Consider the following 19045-nt stretch of genomic DNA (forward strand, 5'->3'; position numbering starts at 1 on the left):
ATACTGGTCTCTCTCCTTATAAATTCTTCCTGCTAATGCTATAAAGTAATTTGTGTGGAAATTCTTCCTGTTTGGTCTCCATATACATCCATTGAATGATGTTAATGTTAGCAAATGAGAAACGGTAGGTTGAGATTTTTCTGCTACTACTGGCTTGAAATTTGTGAACAGATTGTTGGGGTGAGGGTTGTCACTGGTGAATGGTCACATCTTCACAAACACACACATAAATTATTTCAATGAATTTGTTCGGTCAAAATTGTTTGTTTGTGTTGCAGTGTAACCCCAGCTGACAATTAAGCACCAGGCACCTGCTCACTCATTTCCCCTGCCCCTTGGTGGGAGGGGGAGAATTGGGAAAAAAAAGAGTAAACCCCATGGTTGAGGTAGGAACAGTTTCGTAGTTGAAATAAAGTAGAATATAATACTAATACTACTAGTAATAATAAAGGGAGATGATAAAAAGAGAGAAAACTCAGACAGTGATGCACAGCACAATTGCTCACCACCCAGAAACCAATACTCAGCCCGATCGGAGCAGCAATTGGTCCCTTCCAGGTGATTCCACCCAGTGCATATACTGGGTATGGCATGCTGTGGTATGGAATACCCCTTCGGCAATTTTGGTTCAGGTTTCCTTCTGGCTTCTTGTGCTCCTCCTCACCGGCAGAGCATGAGAGACTGAAAAGTGCTTGACTTAGAGTAAGTGGTGTGTTACCAGCATTGTTCTCAGACTAAAGCCAAAACACAACACTACACCAGCTCCTAGGAAGAAAATTAACTCTATCCCAGCCAAACCAGGACAGTTCAAAAAAAGGACATTTATGCTGAGAGAAAACGCTTCCTGACCTGACTGGGCAATAGCCTCATCGTTGAGTGCTCCCCTAGGACATATAAAAACCTAGGTGGAAGGTCCTTAGTTCGAATCAGAGGTGTTAAAAATTGAACTTATTTCCCAGATCCCATCTGCATGTTTGCCTGTGTCTTTATCCTTCCCCAGATTTTCCAAAGTCTTATTTTTGTTCCGGCATAGAACAAAAGTCCAGAAATACTAATTATTTTTTTTTTTCAAAATAGGATTCTTGTTCATCAGCCTACCCTATTATTTGTAACTACAATAGATATTTGAAAGGAAACATGATGAAATGGAGTAGATTGTACAGTCATTTTTAGGTATTAGCATCTTTGTAATGCAGTTCAGATAATTAAAGCGTGTTTGACATTTTCGTGTGTTTAGTAAAGACTGGGCAGAGGAGAGAGGCAAGTGAGAAAAAAGAGTGGAAAGCTTCCTAGAATTTCCTGCATGCTTGTGGTGATTTTGAAGCACTGAACTACCAATACTAAAATGGGTCATTCTGAGGTTAACTGAGGCAATTGCCAAGAGGTGTTTAGCAGACAATATGACATGATTTTAGCAAAGGAGGCAGCTGCACAAGGCATTATTCTGTTTGGATGTCAAATTAGTGCAGCCAGTCTGGGGGCTAGAATTTGCCTTGGCTGGTGGTGGGTTACCAGGAAACAAAGAGTAAACTTCCCCCAAAATCCTAAATGAGTAGAGGAGTTTATATTTCTAGGAAGAATGTTCAGCTTTGTGTTGTAAACATACCTACACATGCATGCATGTGTGCATAATTTGAGTAACTAAAAAAAAAATCAATCCCATAAATGCTTTCTTTTTGTGATGTCTTCACAATAGAGGAGATAGGGTCTCAGGATTGTCAAGCTCTCAGAAGGCTGAAAAAGAGACAGGTCATGTGTCTTTAGGCAAGTTACTAGCTATTCAGTGTTTTCCCCTGGAATCTGCAGTTCAAAAGGTGGGGGAGAAGGGGGGAGCATTACCTGGTAGTTACTTCCAAAGTTTCTGGGAGTAATTTGCTGTTTTACACATGCAATCTGGCACTGTAATCCCTGGCATGGCAGTATCAGAAGCAGCTGGCATCTGGGCTAATCTGCAGCTTGGTTTAGTAATATTCAGAAGAACTTTTATTCGTCTCTTTAATTACAGTCTTTGAATGAGGAGTATGATAAGTGCATGTTGTTTCTATTAGTCTTGAGATCTTCTGAGACCTTAATTTCAAAGAATACTTAAGTACTATTCAAAATAAATTAACCTGTTTTCATAGAGAGTTTGTAACTCTAACTACAAGAATTTGGAGCCAAGGCTGCCTGCACTTCAGTGCTTAACTTATTCCATTTTGGTCTTTTGTCTGGAGGCCTTTGTGTACAGCTTGGTAGGGCTGTGGGTGATAGCTTAGATAAACCATGCTGAGGATAGTGTAAAATATTGTTAAAACGATGTAAAAATAGTAACTTGGTACTACACATTTTTCTTGCTGTGACTTCATCATCATCCCTGCTTAGATTACTGTCAGAAAAAAGAAGTGTCTTTCTATAGTTAGCATAGGAAGGTGTTACTTAGCCAAAAGAAGAGTGAACTTGGCTCTAATCTGCCGCCGCCATTATTAGCACACTTGGGAGCAAAGGCTGTATGTACTTCAGAGCTGTGCTTGCAGGTGAAGGTTTGGGAGGATTTATTTCTTTAGCTTGACTTGCTTTGGGTTTTTTGATGCTCTTGGTATAGGAGGTGTGCAGAATCAGAAGTGTTTGTCATAAAAGCGTTGACTGTCCATAGTCATCAAACTCTGCTGTGGCACTGCCTGTACTTCCAATTTCACTCCTGTGCTGCACCTTGAGTGGAGGACTTTCTCCTGAAGTCCGTGCTCTCTCTCTGTCTCACATGATTTCTGAAGTTGTTTATGCTGCTTTCACTCCACCTTTCAGGTGCATAGCTTATCTTCCATAGGACCAGTTCCTTTGGGCCCCAGCTGCCTCCTTCCTATGGCTTTCCTAGCCCCATGATCTGCAGTTCTTCATCAGTCATATTGTAAGTTGGCTATTAGCTGCTTTTGCAAGCTATTGGGATAGTCTCATGGAGACAGTGACTAAAAACAGTCAATACATTGGAACAGAAAGAGAAGACTTCTTCCATACTGAATAGGCAAAAGCAGCAGTAGCACAGTAGATAACTTTAGTAGTGATGTTACTGAGGAGGCCAGTCTTCACAGAGGAAATGCAGTCCTGTAATTCTATTGACCTAGATATACCTAGGCTTAAGCTAAGTGCCTTGCCCTAGTAACAGTACTGGTATGTATCTGTAGTGGTGGTTTTCTGTCTTTTTTTCTTCTAATCTTACTGCCCTGCCCTAGGAGTACAGACGTAGTGTTTTCTCTAAACTAGACTTGGGAAGAAGACAGAGTTTGGATGGCATATGTTGCACAAGGTAAATAGGTAAGGGGTTGCAAGTGTACCTCCTGCAAGATAGCCTTGAAAGCATATGCCATGTAGAGGACTCCAAAAAATGCATTTGCTTTGGAAGAGACTAGTCCAGAGTACACTTAAAAATGCTTCTTCAGGGGGACCGGGGAAGGAGTTTGCTTCTGGCTCGCCCAGAATTGGTTACATTTGCTCTGCAGTAATGTGCAGAGATGGCTGGGCTGAGCTGTACTACTCCATGTGGATTTCCCAGCTAAGCTGGCATTCACCAGCAATCTCTGAGCCCAGCAGTTGGAGCCTTGTTCACAGATACCATACTTGTGAAAACTTCTGTATTAGAACAAAATCTTTGTTCTCCTCTGCTTGCTTTTATAATTTTGCTTTCTTTTTAATGCTTATAATGTTAGTAATTGTACTGTGAGGAAGAGGTATATATGTGTATGCAAGCATATTTAGATGTATAGATAACAGCCCTGTCAAAATGTTAATTTGTGTGTTTAACAGTGCAGCACAAGTAATGTAAACAATTCTGCATCCTTTTAGATGACAATGGAAAATGGCGAAGAAGAGTTAAAGGTCAAGTGAATTTTATGTGTTTATGTAACTGCATTTTTCTCTAAAATGTGGTTTTGTTTTGTTTGTTTGTTTTCCTCTTTACTGAGAGACTCCTGTACACTGAAGCCGTGTACAAAGCAAATCACACTGTGGATAGCTCGGTAAAGGCTGTCAGCTGCGCAGGAGGTGCCCAGGGTATGAATATTTTGTTTCAGGTTTCCATCGTTACTTGTCCTGTGTGTTGTTGGCAGCAGGGATAAAACTTTCAGACTAAGTGTAACTTTTTAATCGCTGTTCTTTAAGGTTCATAAAATGGTCAATATAGTTGTTATTGCTAATTATCTCTGGTCAAGACCACTGTGCTAAGTGGTATTCAAAGGTTTCCCTTAAAGCAAAGACCATAAAATCAGGAAAGTAGCAAATTAATGGGAATGGCAAGGTGTTATGAAATAGAGTGTGGATTCTTTGACTTTTTTATACATACCAGGGCATTTGTGTGTGATTTTTTTTTTTTTCTTTTTTAAGTAGTTGCAATCAACGTGAGTCTCTTAACCGTGCAATTTCTAATTCCCTTTTGTGAGGAGGTAGATGAGAGGGCAGAGCAGTTGCTGATTGTTGTGGCTTAAACAGAAATCAGCCATAAATCATGCAGTCGCTCTCTCACTCCCCACCTTCTTGCCCTCCCCGTACTTCTGGAGGAACGGAGAGGAGAATCGAAAAGAATGCAACTCCCACGGGTTGAGATAAGAACAGCCCAGTAACTAAGGTATAACACAAATCACTGCTGCTACCACCAATAATAATAATGATAAGTAACAAGGGGAGAGAATACAATACCACAGCACCAGCCGACCGATAACTCCCCAACCCCACCCGACCGAGTACCGACTGATACCTCGTCCAACCCTGCCATCCCTAGCCCTTCCGGGTAGCTCTCCATTACATCCTGGGCATGATGTGCTGTGGTATGGAATACCTCTGTGGTCAGTTTGGGTCAGGTGTCCTGTCCCTTGCTTCATCCCAGCCTCCCCTCGTCCACGGCAGAGCATGAGGCTCAGAAAGTCCTTGGTCAGACTAAAACATTTTTGAGTGGTAACTAAAAACATCAGTGTTACCAGTGCTGTTGCCAGGCCAAAAGTCAAAACAGCACTGCACCAGATACCAAGAAGGAGAAAAACGACTGCTACTGCTGAACCCAGGACACTGATGTTTGGAGGTATATTGTGATGGGGACAGTATGGAAGACGAGTGAGAAGCCTTGGTGCCGGGGGGGACAGTGCTGGAGAAATTTCAGGCCACTTATGTATAATTTTTTTGAGAAAGAGGAAAAAGAGCAGGTAATAACCCTGTTGGTGAGGAAGAAACATGGGCCTGATGCGACAAAACAGAGACCCAGCATAAATGATTTTAAAAGCTGGTGACACCACATAAAATGAGGCAAAGAAATCAAAGGCAAGTACTTTCCTTCAAACTAGAGGAGACAGCTGGGAGAGATGGGGATTATGTTGGTATGGAGGAGATTTCATCAGATTTGAGCTTCTAATCTCAGCTGTTCAACAGTCCTCCACCAAGTACCAGAAATTCCAGTGAGCTTTTAAAAACGAAGGTTCTTTGCATGACTCTTCCAAGATTTATTTGGGTCAGGCTTTTTTCTCTGCAATTAAGATTTGACATTTTCTCCCTCTCAAATGAAAGTCTAGTGGTTACTTTTTGTTAAAGAAAGGACTTGTGCTGGAGCTTTTAGGAGAGTCAGATACTAAGAAGATTTGCTCTATTGAAACTCTGACATCAGTCTAGATGTGGCGAAGGGAAGGCACTATATGGGACAAAGGGTGTCAAAAATGGATTCCATTGAATGACAGCAGTTTGTTTAGTATAAGCTGAACAAATGGAACACCTTTCAGAAGGTTCAAGACCCTCTGGAATATTTTACTCCCATATTAGACATGCTAGAAAAGAAGTGACAGTGTTTGGGTACTACGCAGTGTGCAGAGCAGATGACAATAACCTATAGATGGGAATGTTGTAAGGTAGAGGAGGTGCTGAGGTCCTATGGTGACAGCGCTGTGCAGATTCTTAACAGTTCACAGAGATGCAGAAATTCCTGGGTTACAGACCTGAAGGAATGGAGATGGAGAATGATGATACTAGCATCTTTATAGAGAGGGTGAATTTTTTTTTATTATTATTCTTATTTTTTTTTTTCCCCATAGAGTGGTTTATATCAGAGCAAAAAGTTTTTGGTGCTAAGCTCTCATTTCTTCTCTTTTGTTTCACAAGTGAAACATAACAAGTCCCTTTCCAGTCCCAATGAGTGTAAAAGAAATGCTGGCTTCAGACAGCATTTTGCAGGTTTCTATCACTTCTTTAAAAAAGGAAGAAAGAAAATCTAAATGTATCAATTCTCACTGCTTGTCTCTCATGCTGCTTCCTTCTTTCTGGAAGGAAAGAAGAAAGTGCCTAACTGGATATGTAGTTAGTGAGAGAAGTTACTGATTGCCTGGTAACAGTCATACTGAGCTTTCCTGCTCTTGTTAGCCCGGTTATTTCCTTGATGTCCTGTGGGAAACACAGGAATTTCAGAACAGAGGATTGGAGAAACCCACCTGTTGCTGGCTGAGAGCTTCTCAGAATGAGCAAGGTGGGGAGTGCTAGCCAGCAGGCTTCTCTGTAATCCTGCTGCTGGTTTGAGACAAGGCATCTGTAATCAGGATTGCCAGGGAGTCAGATAATGCCTGTGGGCACACCTGGAGGTTACTGCAAGTGTGAAAGTTTCCTTTTCAGAATCTACTGCCCAGGCCTCGCCTCCTGTGGCAGGTGCCTCCCAAGTCCTTTTCAGAGGATGTGGCAAAATTTACTCATACGAAGATGCTACTGCCAAGTGCGGTGCCTGTTCGTAGCTTAGAGCACTCAATGTGTGAAAGTGAGCCAATTTTTCTTTTCAGCCTGGTGGTACAAGTCTGCGTCTTCCAACTGTCCAAAGATTTGCCCGTATTGCCAGGCATTGTAGGCGTGTTGTATTTGCCTGCTGCTCAGAGCTGAACCCCTTATACCGCAGAGACCACAAGATTCTTGAGATAAGTAAAAGAGCAAGTGAGGGGGAGCCTGCTACACTGTAGCCAAGTGGTTAACTCACAGGCAGGACAGAGATTTGTAGGTTCCAGCTCCTGCATCCTCAGAATGTGTGTACATTCTACAGTAAACACACCATGGATAATAACCTGAGATAATTCCTAGCCATGACTGCATTTTGTAACTGTTCCAGGTTGGCTGAATTACCATTATCAGGCTCTTTCACAGCATCTAAGCACTCAGGTTTTGGATTCCAGTGTTGCTAAGGAAGGTGTTGGACATCTGACTGCTCAGGCTGGACTCCTTTGATCATGTCCAAAAATAGGCTGTGACAGGAGGTTAGGTCAGGTGTGCAGAGTTAGATGATGGAGATTGGAGGTTCTGTGAAGAGCACTGCAGTCTCCCAGAGCACAAGATTTAGCTGTAATGGGGTGGGGGAGTGGGATTAACTACCCAGGAATCTGTTTAGAAAGGCACTCAGGAGTAGAGACTGTCTAGCATGCTCTTAGAATGAGATAGTGAGCAGTGTTTTTCATACAGGAGGCCAAGGGTTTGATTATGGGAGGCAGTTTGGGTACATGGCTATGAACTGGTGGTATTTATAAGGAACGGGAGGGAGTACAGTAAAATAAATCCAGCTGCCTTCATAAGAATTTCCTTCATGAAGCTGAACAAAGGGCTAAATGCAAACTTGAAAAAATGGAATGTAAATTGGAAGCTCTTCATTAACCTTGAATGCAAGAGAAACCAAACAGAAAATGGGAACTGGATCAAATGACTAAAGACAAGTGTAAGTGAATGTAGCACAAAGATGTAGGTACAGAATTAGAAAGGTCAAGGCACAAAATAAGATGCAACTAGCAAGAGAAATTGAGAGCTACAGTAAATAATTTTTAGGATGTCAAAGTCTTTGCTTCACTTTCCTGAAAGGCACTAGCATGGTAGCTGACTTGGTATATAATGCTTCTTGACTAAAAATAATGTAACTGTTTGGACTCTGTGTCATCCTCAAACGAAAGTTGATACTGCGGATTCTTCTTTGTGTCATTTGGCATATATCCCACACCAAAATCTTCAGTTTACTACTTACATTTTGGCTTGACTAGTGCTAACCATGGTTATTTGCAGCGCTGTCTCTGCCTGCTTTACATTTTTCATAGCTGACATGCAATGTGCCTCCCAGAGGAGGTCTTCTAATCTCATCTTTCTTCACCCTCAAGCTGTGTAGACTTTTCTTCAGTCATTGCACAAAGAACCTACTGAGCTGCTTCTTCCCTCAGCATCAATAGGATTTTCAAACATAAATATCTCATCTATCACTGGATTAGCATGTTTAAAATGTAATTCACTGAGTGGATTAAACAGCTCAAGCATGGGTAATAAGATAAAGTACCTTTCACTGCAGTAATGCCAATTCAGATCAGTCCAGGATGTTAGTAACTGGGAGATACCATTTGAACTGCATCAACTGAATACAGACTCATGTCTTAAATTTCTTTCTGGGCAGGATGGGGAGCTAGTGAATGGAGTGAGCTGTGCAAGCAGTGCCTTCCCACTTCAGGGACTAGAAAGATAATGCATCGAGATTTAAATTTGATAGATTTTAAGATGTTTGATAGAAATAAGTTGTGGTGCAGTGGTATTTCTTGTTTGTCCCTTTAAAGAAAAGGGATGATGTTTGCTGCGGAAGGAGGGCAAAAATCCCCATATTGTCTCTATTATTTGTAATTTTATTCCAACATGAACAATGATTGTAATAATATTTATAACTTTGTTCAGTTCTGCACCTTCGAGGATATGGCCCAGGGCACTGGTTGGTGTCCTCTGGTTATCTTCCTGGGACAGCTGTGGCTACACCTGGCTCTCAGCTCTGCTGCAGATTGCTCTGTATTGGAGGAGGAAGGGACTTGTCTGCACATACATGTAGATTTTGTTCTGTTTTTAAAACTCCTCCTGGTTTTATTTCTCCTTTCTGGTTTTATTTATTTTTTGAGGAACAGTTCCCATTTGTTTTTAAGCATTTAAAAGCCTTTTTTTGTATACACCTGTCACAGTACTCAGCACAACCAACATTTTTTTCTTTGAAAGTGTACAGCTCTTGTTACAGGACTAGTATGTTTGGACCTCCATGAGAAGGGAGCCACTTGGAAAAATGAGTCACGGTTTATTTCCAAACCTTCAAGTGATGGGTACGTGATTTTTTTGTCCCTTTGAATTTCTGAAACCACTTGTCAGAGAAGATAAGCTTCAACCTTGGTTAAAAAGAAGCAGTCATGGCAAAATAGTCAAAACAGTTAAAATTAGGGCCAGAGAAAGTATGACCTGTATGAAAGGTCATTTTATACTTCTTTCCTTTTAAAAAAAAAAAAAAAATCAGTCATTCTTTTCCTTTGTCTTGGAAGTAGTTGGTAATGCAGAATTTGGTGATGTGGACTGTCCTAAAATAGACTTCTTCATTTGGAAAATACATCTGTTAAGTAGAGCAATGGGTGATTATGTATTGGTATGTTTTTGAGGTAAACAGATGTTTTTCTGTAAGGTTATGATTATTCTTATCTTGTTTTGTCTTTCTCGTCTCCTTCTCCCTCTCTTCAAAATTTATAGCAGAAACTAGAACTTAGTCATAACCTAGTATAGTGAAATGGAAGCTACATGCACCACGATAGTTTTGAGCAAAAGAGAGTTAGTCTCTTTCCTGTGTTAATAATTAACTCTCCTGCTTCAGCTGAAGTCTTGTTTCACATGATAGTTTTCTCGTCTATGTATGTTATTATAATAGAAATAATACTGAAAATTTTCAGTATTTTTCAGTACTCATCAAAAGATGATGAGTAAATTATCATCATTACCAGATTTCTTGGCTGCCTAATACTAGGTTCAGGGACATTAGTACTTACGTGAATGGAAATGGACTTCAGTGCAGCAGCGCTGAATATGCAGATAAACAGCTGGTGTAGCAGGAGATAATTGCATGTTTAAGTGTTTGTGTGGGTCCATGGATTTTGTAGCTGGTCTCACAGTAGTTGTGTGAACATTGACTGGTTTTGTTCCATGAACTTCCAAAACTTCCACACCCCCATGTAGATTTAGTTCTTTCATTTCTATTATAAAAATGATCTTGGGGAAATAAGGATTTGGTGTACAGAGGTAGTGGATATTTTGAAAAAGATCCTTTAGCACCTGGAAAATGCAGGAGAAACACAGTCTTATGCAGGTCAGCCCTGACACTGTATCAAAATTGAATGACTCATGATAGAAACTAAATGCAAGCTTTCCACCCTGCTTATTTGAATGCAAATGCTCTGACCAGTTCTTTAGATGTCTGTGAAGAAACTAAAGGCTGCCTGAGAACATCTCAGAAGGTTTAAAAAAATAATCTGATAAAGGTAGTAGTTACATCTTGATCGAAAGCCATCAGTAGCTTTTCTGTTCCAGAATGGAGGTTGCTTTTTTAAATGGTCTGAAACCTCACCAACTTCTATCTTTCTGTTTGCCCCCTTGTCTTCTGCTATTCATTATTCCATTCCCATTGTGAGCCCAAATGCCTCTTGCTTTTTCAGGGACATTTACATTTGGAAGCTTTTCTTGCAAATATAAGAGTTGTGTAGTGTCACACTCACTGTGTTGGGTGAAGCCATTTGCTTGGTATTGCTCATGAAGCTGTCAAAATAAGTGTGAGTTTACTTTGTTATGCCTCTGCTATTTCATGTTTTGCAGATGTAGGTCAGGCAAAGTGAAAGAAATTGGAGTTTTGGGTGTCCATTATTCCTTCTACTTTGTCAGAGGTTCTCATTGACTCTGCTCCTCTGCAGAAAATGCAATAGACATACATTGGAATGGATAGGCTTTTCCTGCCATTGTGGTTGTGTTGTGCCTTCCTTTTTTGCTTCATTCTGTTTTGTTCTTCCTTTGTCTCCAAAAAGGAAAGCCTTCACAAAGCTTCAGAAATGCATGATGCTCATGTGCTGTGTGGGCTGTGCCAGCACTGGGTCTACCTTTTAGTTAGTCTTGTGTCCCTGAATTCTTGAGTCCCAGGAGCCACTGCCATAAAATACTGAAAATCAATGTTAAATTGTCAGTGGCTTTGCCACAGATTATTTAATTCAGTTCAAGGTGATGGCTGACAATGCTGCAGGTTGGGCATGGCTCCTGTCCTGTTTTGCCTTCCTCTTTGTGTGGCAAAGTGCCGTGATTCAGCTGGATGCAGACAGTAGGGCTTGAGGGCTTGCAGAATACTAAAAAGGGGAGACTAGTTAATAAGATCATCTGAAGGTCAGACTGATAATGATACGAAAGTGTGAAAAGATGCAGAAAATGAAACTAGTATTTGGTGTGTCTATGTATCCTTGTTTCAGGGGAATTTTTGTCAGTCTTGCATCTACCTCAGTAAGACTGTACCACAGCAAGCAGCTGCACTGCACCAGGGAACAGAGCTGTGGTCTTCAGGTGACCTTCTAAGCAGCTTGAATTGAGGCAGTTTGAAGCCAGAGATAATGACCTAAGAGAGAGAGCACTTGCACTGATGTACCTGGGGCCTGGACTTGGTGTTTCAGAATTTTTTGTGAAACACTTCCTATGCTAGCTCTGCTGGAGTCAGATTCATAATTCTTCATGTTTGGTACTTGAGGGTCAATGCTTTCTCTTCGTCATCCTTGTAAATAGTTGGTATTTTGTAAGTCTTTGTTTTATTGCTTATTGAACACTCCCCAAAAAATGCTTTGCAAATCAAGACTCTTATTTTTCTTGTTGGTTTTGAGTTTGATTTGGTTTGTTGGTTTTTATTTATTTATTTATTTATTTATTTATTTATTTATTTATTTATTTATTTAATTTTTTTAGTCCTTCCCCTTATTTTCTGTCCCTACCTCCAGATGCTGACAGTGGCTCCCTCATGCTACCGAGCTCTCATTTTCACCCTGATTAACTTTAAGTCTGGTTGGGAAAACATATTTTATTCTTCTTCCATTCCTGTTCTGTTCCAGATTTTGACTTGAACTATTTCTGGCATTGGAGCAAGTTTACAGACTACGTGCAGTGTGTCCTGACCTTCACTGGTGTGACTGGTTACATCACTTACCTCTGGCTTGACTCATCTCTCTTTGTGGAAACGTTGGGCTTCCTTGCAGTGTTCACTGAAGCTATGTTAGGCGTTCCTCAGCTCTACCGTAACTACCAGAATAGGTCTACGGAAGGAATGAGGTATGGTGTCTGTCTTATGTAAAACAAGTAAGTGTGTCCTTGTGTGTGTAGGTAAATCTTACTGTAGTTTGGGAAAGCTTTTCTAGGAAGGGCAGTTTCATTTTCCTAAATATTACTTGAAAATACAGCAGCTGTTGGATTCTGTCAGTAGCTGGTGCAGCACTGCTAAAGGCAGTGGGAGCTCCATTACACCTCTGAGGTCTGACCCATTGTCTGAGTCCAGCTGGACAGTTCCAAGGTGAAATACGTTTTAGTGCAGTAAACGTTTAAAACTACTGCTGTTGCTGTTAGCAGCATATAAAAGTTCAACTCAAGCTGCGCAACACTGATAATTAGAAATGGACTAAAGAGATCTTGCATAACAAAAGTAATGAAGAGGAAAATTTTTTGAGCCTGCAGCAAATAACTCTGCCAGTGTAACTCACATATTAGCTTATCACTTTTTTGTAATACATTATTATGTATGTAGCAAATTACATCAGTATTTATTTTTGTGTAAGTTTTTTTTGCTTGTAACTGACATTTAAAAAAGCTTAAAGGAGACATTTACAGTCACGACTAGGAAACCATTTGTAAACAAGTGTTGGACAGAAAACTAATCTTGCACCCACTCTCAGGGTATTAAACTAGATTATCTTTTCATACTGTTTACTGGATATCTCAGTGATGACACTGAGATTTCCAAATTGCAAAGGCAACTTGTAAAGGTTTTTGAGAGACAAAATGTTCACTGCGGTGCATCAGTGCACTGGTCTGTAGGAACAGTAGAGCAGCAAATTGAGTTCACGGAGTGCTGTGATCATTTGTGACTGTCTTCTCTTTCATTGTTTTGAAATGACTTCTGTTTTTCTGCTTTTAAACTTGCTGGGATGATTTTTAATTTGGTCAAAACAAATAACCACTCTCCACCAACCCCAAACCATGTTCTTTGTTGAATTTGTTCCTTTTACTTGTTTGGCTTGGAGACGCTTATACTAGCTACTTTAAGTTCTTTTCTGGCTTGAAATGTTGTTGACGGAATGTACAGAAATTTGCTTTGATGCTTAAGGCATTTTCTGCTTGGGAGCCCGTTTGGTACAGAGTGACTCAGCATCAGGCTGAGATGGGCTAAGAGAATTGGGGCTGTTCAGCCTGGAGAAGAGAAGGCTGCATGGAGACCTCATAGCACTCAGTCCAGGTGATACCTCAGTGTGGCCATCAATGGTTAGTTTGGAAGCATGGGCCTAATAAGCAAGGTACTCTTGCAGTGGTTGTTGAGCTCCTGGTATGTGCTGTTGTCTCCTTCCTTGCCGCATGCTTGGGCGCAGGTTACCACACTCTGTGCCTGGCTCAGGACTGCCTGCGCAGCTGCAGTGTTGGAGGGACAGAGCCAGGGAAGGGCTGTGTCATCCCCCTGTGAGCTCCCAGGTCTCTCTTCTAGTCTGTGGCCAGTTTTCAGTCTGCTAGAAAAGAACCTCCTTTCTGCATATCTTTGACTGTCACATTTCACTGACATGATCAAGGGCACAGAACTTCACCACCTAGATACAACTAGCACAATCAGTTACTCTGCTTATGTGGGAGCCTGTCTTGATAAATCTGGCCTAAAAAGGCTGAATGAGGAAAATCTCATTGCATTCAATCAGATCATTGTGCAATGAAATAAAGAAAATATTTAGTCCCTGCTGTGGCAGTACTGTACGGGTCACAGTTATTATCCTGTTTGAGAAACCACAAGTCACCAAAGGAGAAACAATCAGCATTTATCATCTTGGAAACTGCTGGAGCCAAGAGCTGCAAATTTTAAGAATGCTTTTCCATTCAAAGTGTTTTATGAGGTGTGCTGCAGCTGTGAGCTAGTTACAAGCAGGCATTTATCTGAAATGTATCCAGTGAAATAAATGCAGTGTAAACAGATATGAAAGAAAGAAATGATATTAAATGTGTATCCTGAGATATTATTTCCTCATTTTCACTATAGATAATATTAAAAATAGGAGAAGATGCTATGTCTTGGGGAGATAAAATTTTGTAGTGGGGTGCTTTTATTTGGTACTGCTATATAGCTTTTTGCTTGCTGTGCAGCTCTTCATACAATTTTTTAAGACAAGCTTTTGACTTTTGAGGACAGTGTTTTTCCAAGAAACCAATCCTGGCTTTATTCAAACGCTGTGGAGATTAATGTGAGCTGCTAGGGTTTTTTGCCTGTGTTGAATTAGCCAGGTGCTGTGATGTTGGGCTTTATTCAGGGCTGGCTAACAAATGTGTGGCCACCTCCTCTATGGATACTTTAGATTTAAGGAGATTTAGGCAAGTGCTGTAAAGGTGCCACTGCTGGGGTTTCTTGGGATTATTTTAGCCTGGGGGAATTTTTGAATAGTGAGTTACTTGCTTTGTAGTTCTGCTGTTTAAAAGAAAACAAAACCCTAAGCCAGAGAGAAGTAGCATGAGTTCTGCATGTTTCTGCCCAGGCACTAGTAATGCATTACCTTTTTAACTGAAAATAAATTTAGTTCCATAGAAGAGAGATGTTAGATGCAGTTGACATCTGTTACAGCAACTTCATTACATATCTGTACTTCTTTGGGGAGGCTCAGTGAAGGAGTAAGAGAAATTAACTGAAACGGACTTAAAAAGTGTTAAAAGAAGGAAAGTTAAAAGAGGATAATGCAGGCAATACCACTATTGATTCCACCAATCCCCAGCTTCTGTTTCTCACTGAGAGAAACTGCATGGATGAGAGCAAAATCATAGAAGTAGGGATAACAGATGCCTACATGAGAGTTTTCCTCTTCTCAATATGCCATACACATAAAGCAGACACTGGCCAGTACAGCAGTGACCTGAGTTTGTAGCGTGTTGTGTCCAGTCTGGGACTAAACGGCAATGAAGCAGCTGAAAAGAGAAAACTCTTTCTCTGAGGCTTTGAGATTGTAGCCTCTAAATCCTCATATAAGCATGTCTACTCTTATTCTTAAAATAGTAGTTATTTTATAAGTTGTTTTATATACTAGTCAAGAGAGAGGAGGTGGAAGGGGGGTACAGGAAGTAGGGGCCACTGAGTTAAAGAAATAATAAGAGTAGCTTTATAGGTTCAAGTCATCTGACCCATAAATTGAGAAGCAGGTTTTTCATTACAGAAAGCATTGTATAGACAATCATAAAGGACTGAGTTATAAAAGAGAAAGTAGTTTTCAAGAGAATAATTGGGAACTAACAGGTAAATCTGGGATCCTCACAAATGGAGTAATCAAGGTCTTAAGTGTGAGCCAGAAATACATTGGTAAATGCAAAATTATTAGCACTACTTATAAGTGGTTTGCACTTAGTGTTGTATAGGCCATTCCTTAGTTTCACTGCCTTTTCTACTGCACTAAGTTAATCAGAGCTGTCAGTGTGCTTACAAATTGCCCATTTTAAACTATTCTTACCATTTATTGTAGTTATGTGATTGTATTCATCTTCCTAAGTGCTTTTTCTACTCAGATCTTTAGCTTTCTCTGTGGGTTTGCAAAAACTGTTGTCATTGCTTCTGAGGCTCCAGACAGCATTCATACAATTTTCTGGGGAAGTTTTACTTGTTTCATTGTTTTGCTTTGGTGACATTTCTTGTTTCATTACTGCGGCACTGATCAGCTAGTTACTTTTGTCCTAAACGGTGGCCTTTATATAAAATAGTCTGGGGTTTCTAATTTGGGGTTTCTAATTTCTGGACATTGCATATACATCCAGGTTTGCAAGAGTTTGAGGAGTAGTCTGTAAACAATTTTCATGACTGGATGGACTATATTTTTTGTAAAACTGTAAGGCATATCACTTATAGCCTCTCTTCTCTCTACCCTTTTTCATTTGTGGTTCTAATAAATACCAGGACATCAGATTCCCTTCCTTAATCTGGCTGTTTTTAAAGTTAAGAGGTTTAGAAAGTGGTCTCTAGTCCTCAGAAGATTGCTAGTTTCTTCTCCCTTTGAAGTGTTACTAAGTCAGGAAAGTAAAGAGGCTTGGACTTTCTTTAGTGTGGTCAGGCAGAGTCCTGTCAGCGTGTGAACAAATAGATGGAAAACATTTTGTTCTGATCCCTGGAAACAAATGGATTCTCTGCTCTTCTCCACACCCTCTTTTCAATTACAGCAGACCTGTGATCAGTGCTTCAGGTTCAAGGACCTGCACTTTCGCTTGAGTCCCTGTGGGCATATGGCCTGTGGGTTGCTGTGCTGGGGTCAGTGCTGCGTTCACCTCTGTGCTTGCCTGCTGTGTCTCCCCAGAACTGTTCTGTCAAGGCCCGTAGAGCCACAGTATGAGGCTCCAAAGGCAGTTCTTTGTGTCCTGTGCACTCAAGACATCTGAGAATTTCAGGAACTGAAGGAAGAGGCAGGTGAAAAAAAATGGTGATGGAGACTTTCCTTCCCTTACCCTCCCATTACTTCTGACAGGGTGAGCAGGAGTATCCACTTCCCCTAAGTATCATCCAGATTGCAGCACAATGTGGACTGCTAAAGCTCTTGTTCATATTGAACCTCTTTCTCATTTCTCTTCCCTGGCACCTCAGCCTGTCAGTTAAAAAGGTAAATTCAAAGCAGTCGACTTCAAACCAAAAGCATTCATCTTTTACAAATAGTTCGAGGCTTCTTTACAGTAATAGGAATAAAACACTGCTGGCATATTTAATGAGTGCTCTCTTCAGTTGTTGCTTTTCACTGTGCCCTGAAATTTTGGAATACAAGAGAAAATGTACTTCTGCAAAAAAAAAACAACATTCCATTAAATTTGGGCACTCCATTTTCTGCTTGCAAGGAAGTGTCATGCAAGGTATTTTGCATAATTAAGATCAGGTCTTTCCAAGATGCAAAAGTTCAGAATTGAGGCACCTGAGAGACGAAAGTTTTCTAAGGATGCCTTTTTTCTCTGTTGCTAACAGATTTAGGAACAGAAGTGCCTCACTTCCAATGCCGGTATTATTTTGATAGAATTCACCACAGTCAGTTGTGTAAGTTGAATAAGTTATCTACTTACATGTTTGCAGAATTGTCTCCCTCAATGCAGTAGGACTGGGTGAGATTAGAAACATAAAATGGAAGTAAAATGAGACTTGGGTTTGGAGAAATGTAGATTGAGATGCAAGGATGCAAATATCCATAATGGTAATACTGACCGTGATGAAGAGCTGTAAGTCAGCAGAGTGGTGAGTAATGTAGGCGGTTAATAAATGAGCTAGAACAGCAGGAAACTGATGAAACTTAGGCCAGGAAATTACTTTGCAGGGTGGTCCAGAAAGACAAGAGATTTTTCTGTTAGAATTTGACCTGCAGTGGTGCATTTGATCCCTTGCTCCTCAGATGCAGAGGGGCAAGCAAACAGAGAAAATTGGGAAGTGCAGTGACTGACAGGATGGGAGATTTACCTGAAGGCTGAGACAGGGAGTAAGTGCTTGTAGCATTCTTGAGTGGGATGTAAGAAGAAACAAAACATGGTGTCAGAAAAAGCTGTTTCAACAAGGCTCAAAGGTAGGATGGCAGGGAATGTTGTATGTCCACATAATTATATGCCAAGCAAGATGTCCTGGCATTGTCAAGTAAGCTCTTTCAGGGTAGTGGTGGAAGCCCTGTCCCTTCAGATACTAAATCTTGTATTAGAGAATTTCCTAAAGCAGGATTCGTAGTGTGCAAAGGGGCAGATGCAAGAGTTTGGGAATGAAAATATCTAGGGGATATTTGACCTGCAGAGGGTCTGGGCCAAAATTTTAAGATCTGCTTCATGCTCTTGTCTGTGAGATGTAATTCTGATGCTTTTATTTCCTCCCTACAGCATTCAGTTCTGTCCACAGCAGGGCTTTAAAGCACTAGGGCTTTCAACCTAAGCAGGGCTCAGCAGCCAGTGTAGGTCAGTGGTGATGCTGCACATGGAAAGTGGCTCAGAAAGTGTTGGATTGTGATGGCACCTCCTGGCAAAGCACAACCTTCCTGCACACAGGCGTATGGTCCATCACTGTTGCCATGAACTTCAGTACCTCTGTGCATGCATGTGCATGTGGAAGGAAAGGGGAAAACTGGCATTTTGTATGAAGACTTAGGTGCTGACATACCCTTATACAGAGCTTGCAAGACATTATTTCCTTATAACGGTAAAGTGTTTTTGAGAAGAGTGTGAGCTGTGTTTCTTGCAAATATCTTACTTTACTTCCAGGCAGTAAACTGATTGCAAGATAGGACTTTGTCCCTGAGCGATCACTCTTACTTTATACAGTAGTGTGTTTGGGGTTTTTAGTCCTTCTGTGTTTTCTTAGAATGTGAGGTTTTTGCTAGCTGAAGGATGTGATTAATTCATAAAAAGTAATGACTGTAATATCATTAGATTTTGTCCTCACGGCGCTGGCTTTGGAGACAATCACTGAATGCTCATCATCCACAATAAGGAGGGCATTAGAGCTAGGACTGTTACCTTGTGTATGTTGACTAAAGTGACAATTGCAGTTATTGAATTTTAATACTAAAAGCACACTCAGAGTAAGTACCAATTCCCATATGAAGAAGGGAAAAATGTGTTCAAATTACCTCAAGTTAAATTGGAGGAAGAGTCTGGTGATTTCTTTGTTGTCTAGGACAGGAAGAAAAGAAGATTTAAGAGTTATGATTTGAGCCTTGGGATACACAGCTGAAGCTGTGCCGAAGCAAAGCTCTGTTCCCTCCTGTCTTTTTATTACCTTTCAAATCGTATGTGTCCCAAGTTACTTAGAACTAGAGAAAGCAATACACTGAATGGTGCTAACACAGGGACATAATTTTGCCGTCTCTTAGCACTGGCCCTGTGGGGCATAGCAGTGGTGTCATTAGTCAGCTGTGTCTACAGTGCCATTAATTGTAATGCCTTGAACAAGACGTGAGAGACAGGGAAGGGGAGACAGATATTCAAGAACAACTTCATGGGATGCTGAAGGGTGGTGTAATTTAGGCATGCTCTGCACCATTTA

The 19045-nt window shown here is 40.8% G+C and overlaps 1 protein-coding gene across 2 annotated transcripts in view; it reads left to right on the forward strand.

The window, feature by feature from the left end:
- Nucleotides 1-19045, forward strand: part of SLC66A2 (solute carrier family 66 member 2) — a 60922-nt gene that overhangs the window by 30629 nt on the left and 11248 nt on the right. For both annotated transcript variants that reach the window (XM_065667180.1, XM_065667182.1), the window contains one exon: nucleotides 11883-12099. In XM_065667180.1, coding sequence (XP_065523252.1) covers nucleotides 11883-12099 — 217 coding nt within the window. The remainder of the gene's footprint in view (nucleotides 1-11882; nucleotides 12100-19045) is intronic.

Source organism: Lathamus discolor, chromosome 2, assembly GCF_037157495.1.
Source record: "Lathamus discolor isolate bLatDis1 chromosome 2, bLatDis1.hap1, whole genome shotgun sequence".
Classification (NCBI taxonomy): Eukaryota; Metazoa; Chordata; class Aves; order Psittaciformes; family Psittacidae; genus Lathamus; species Lathamus discolor.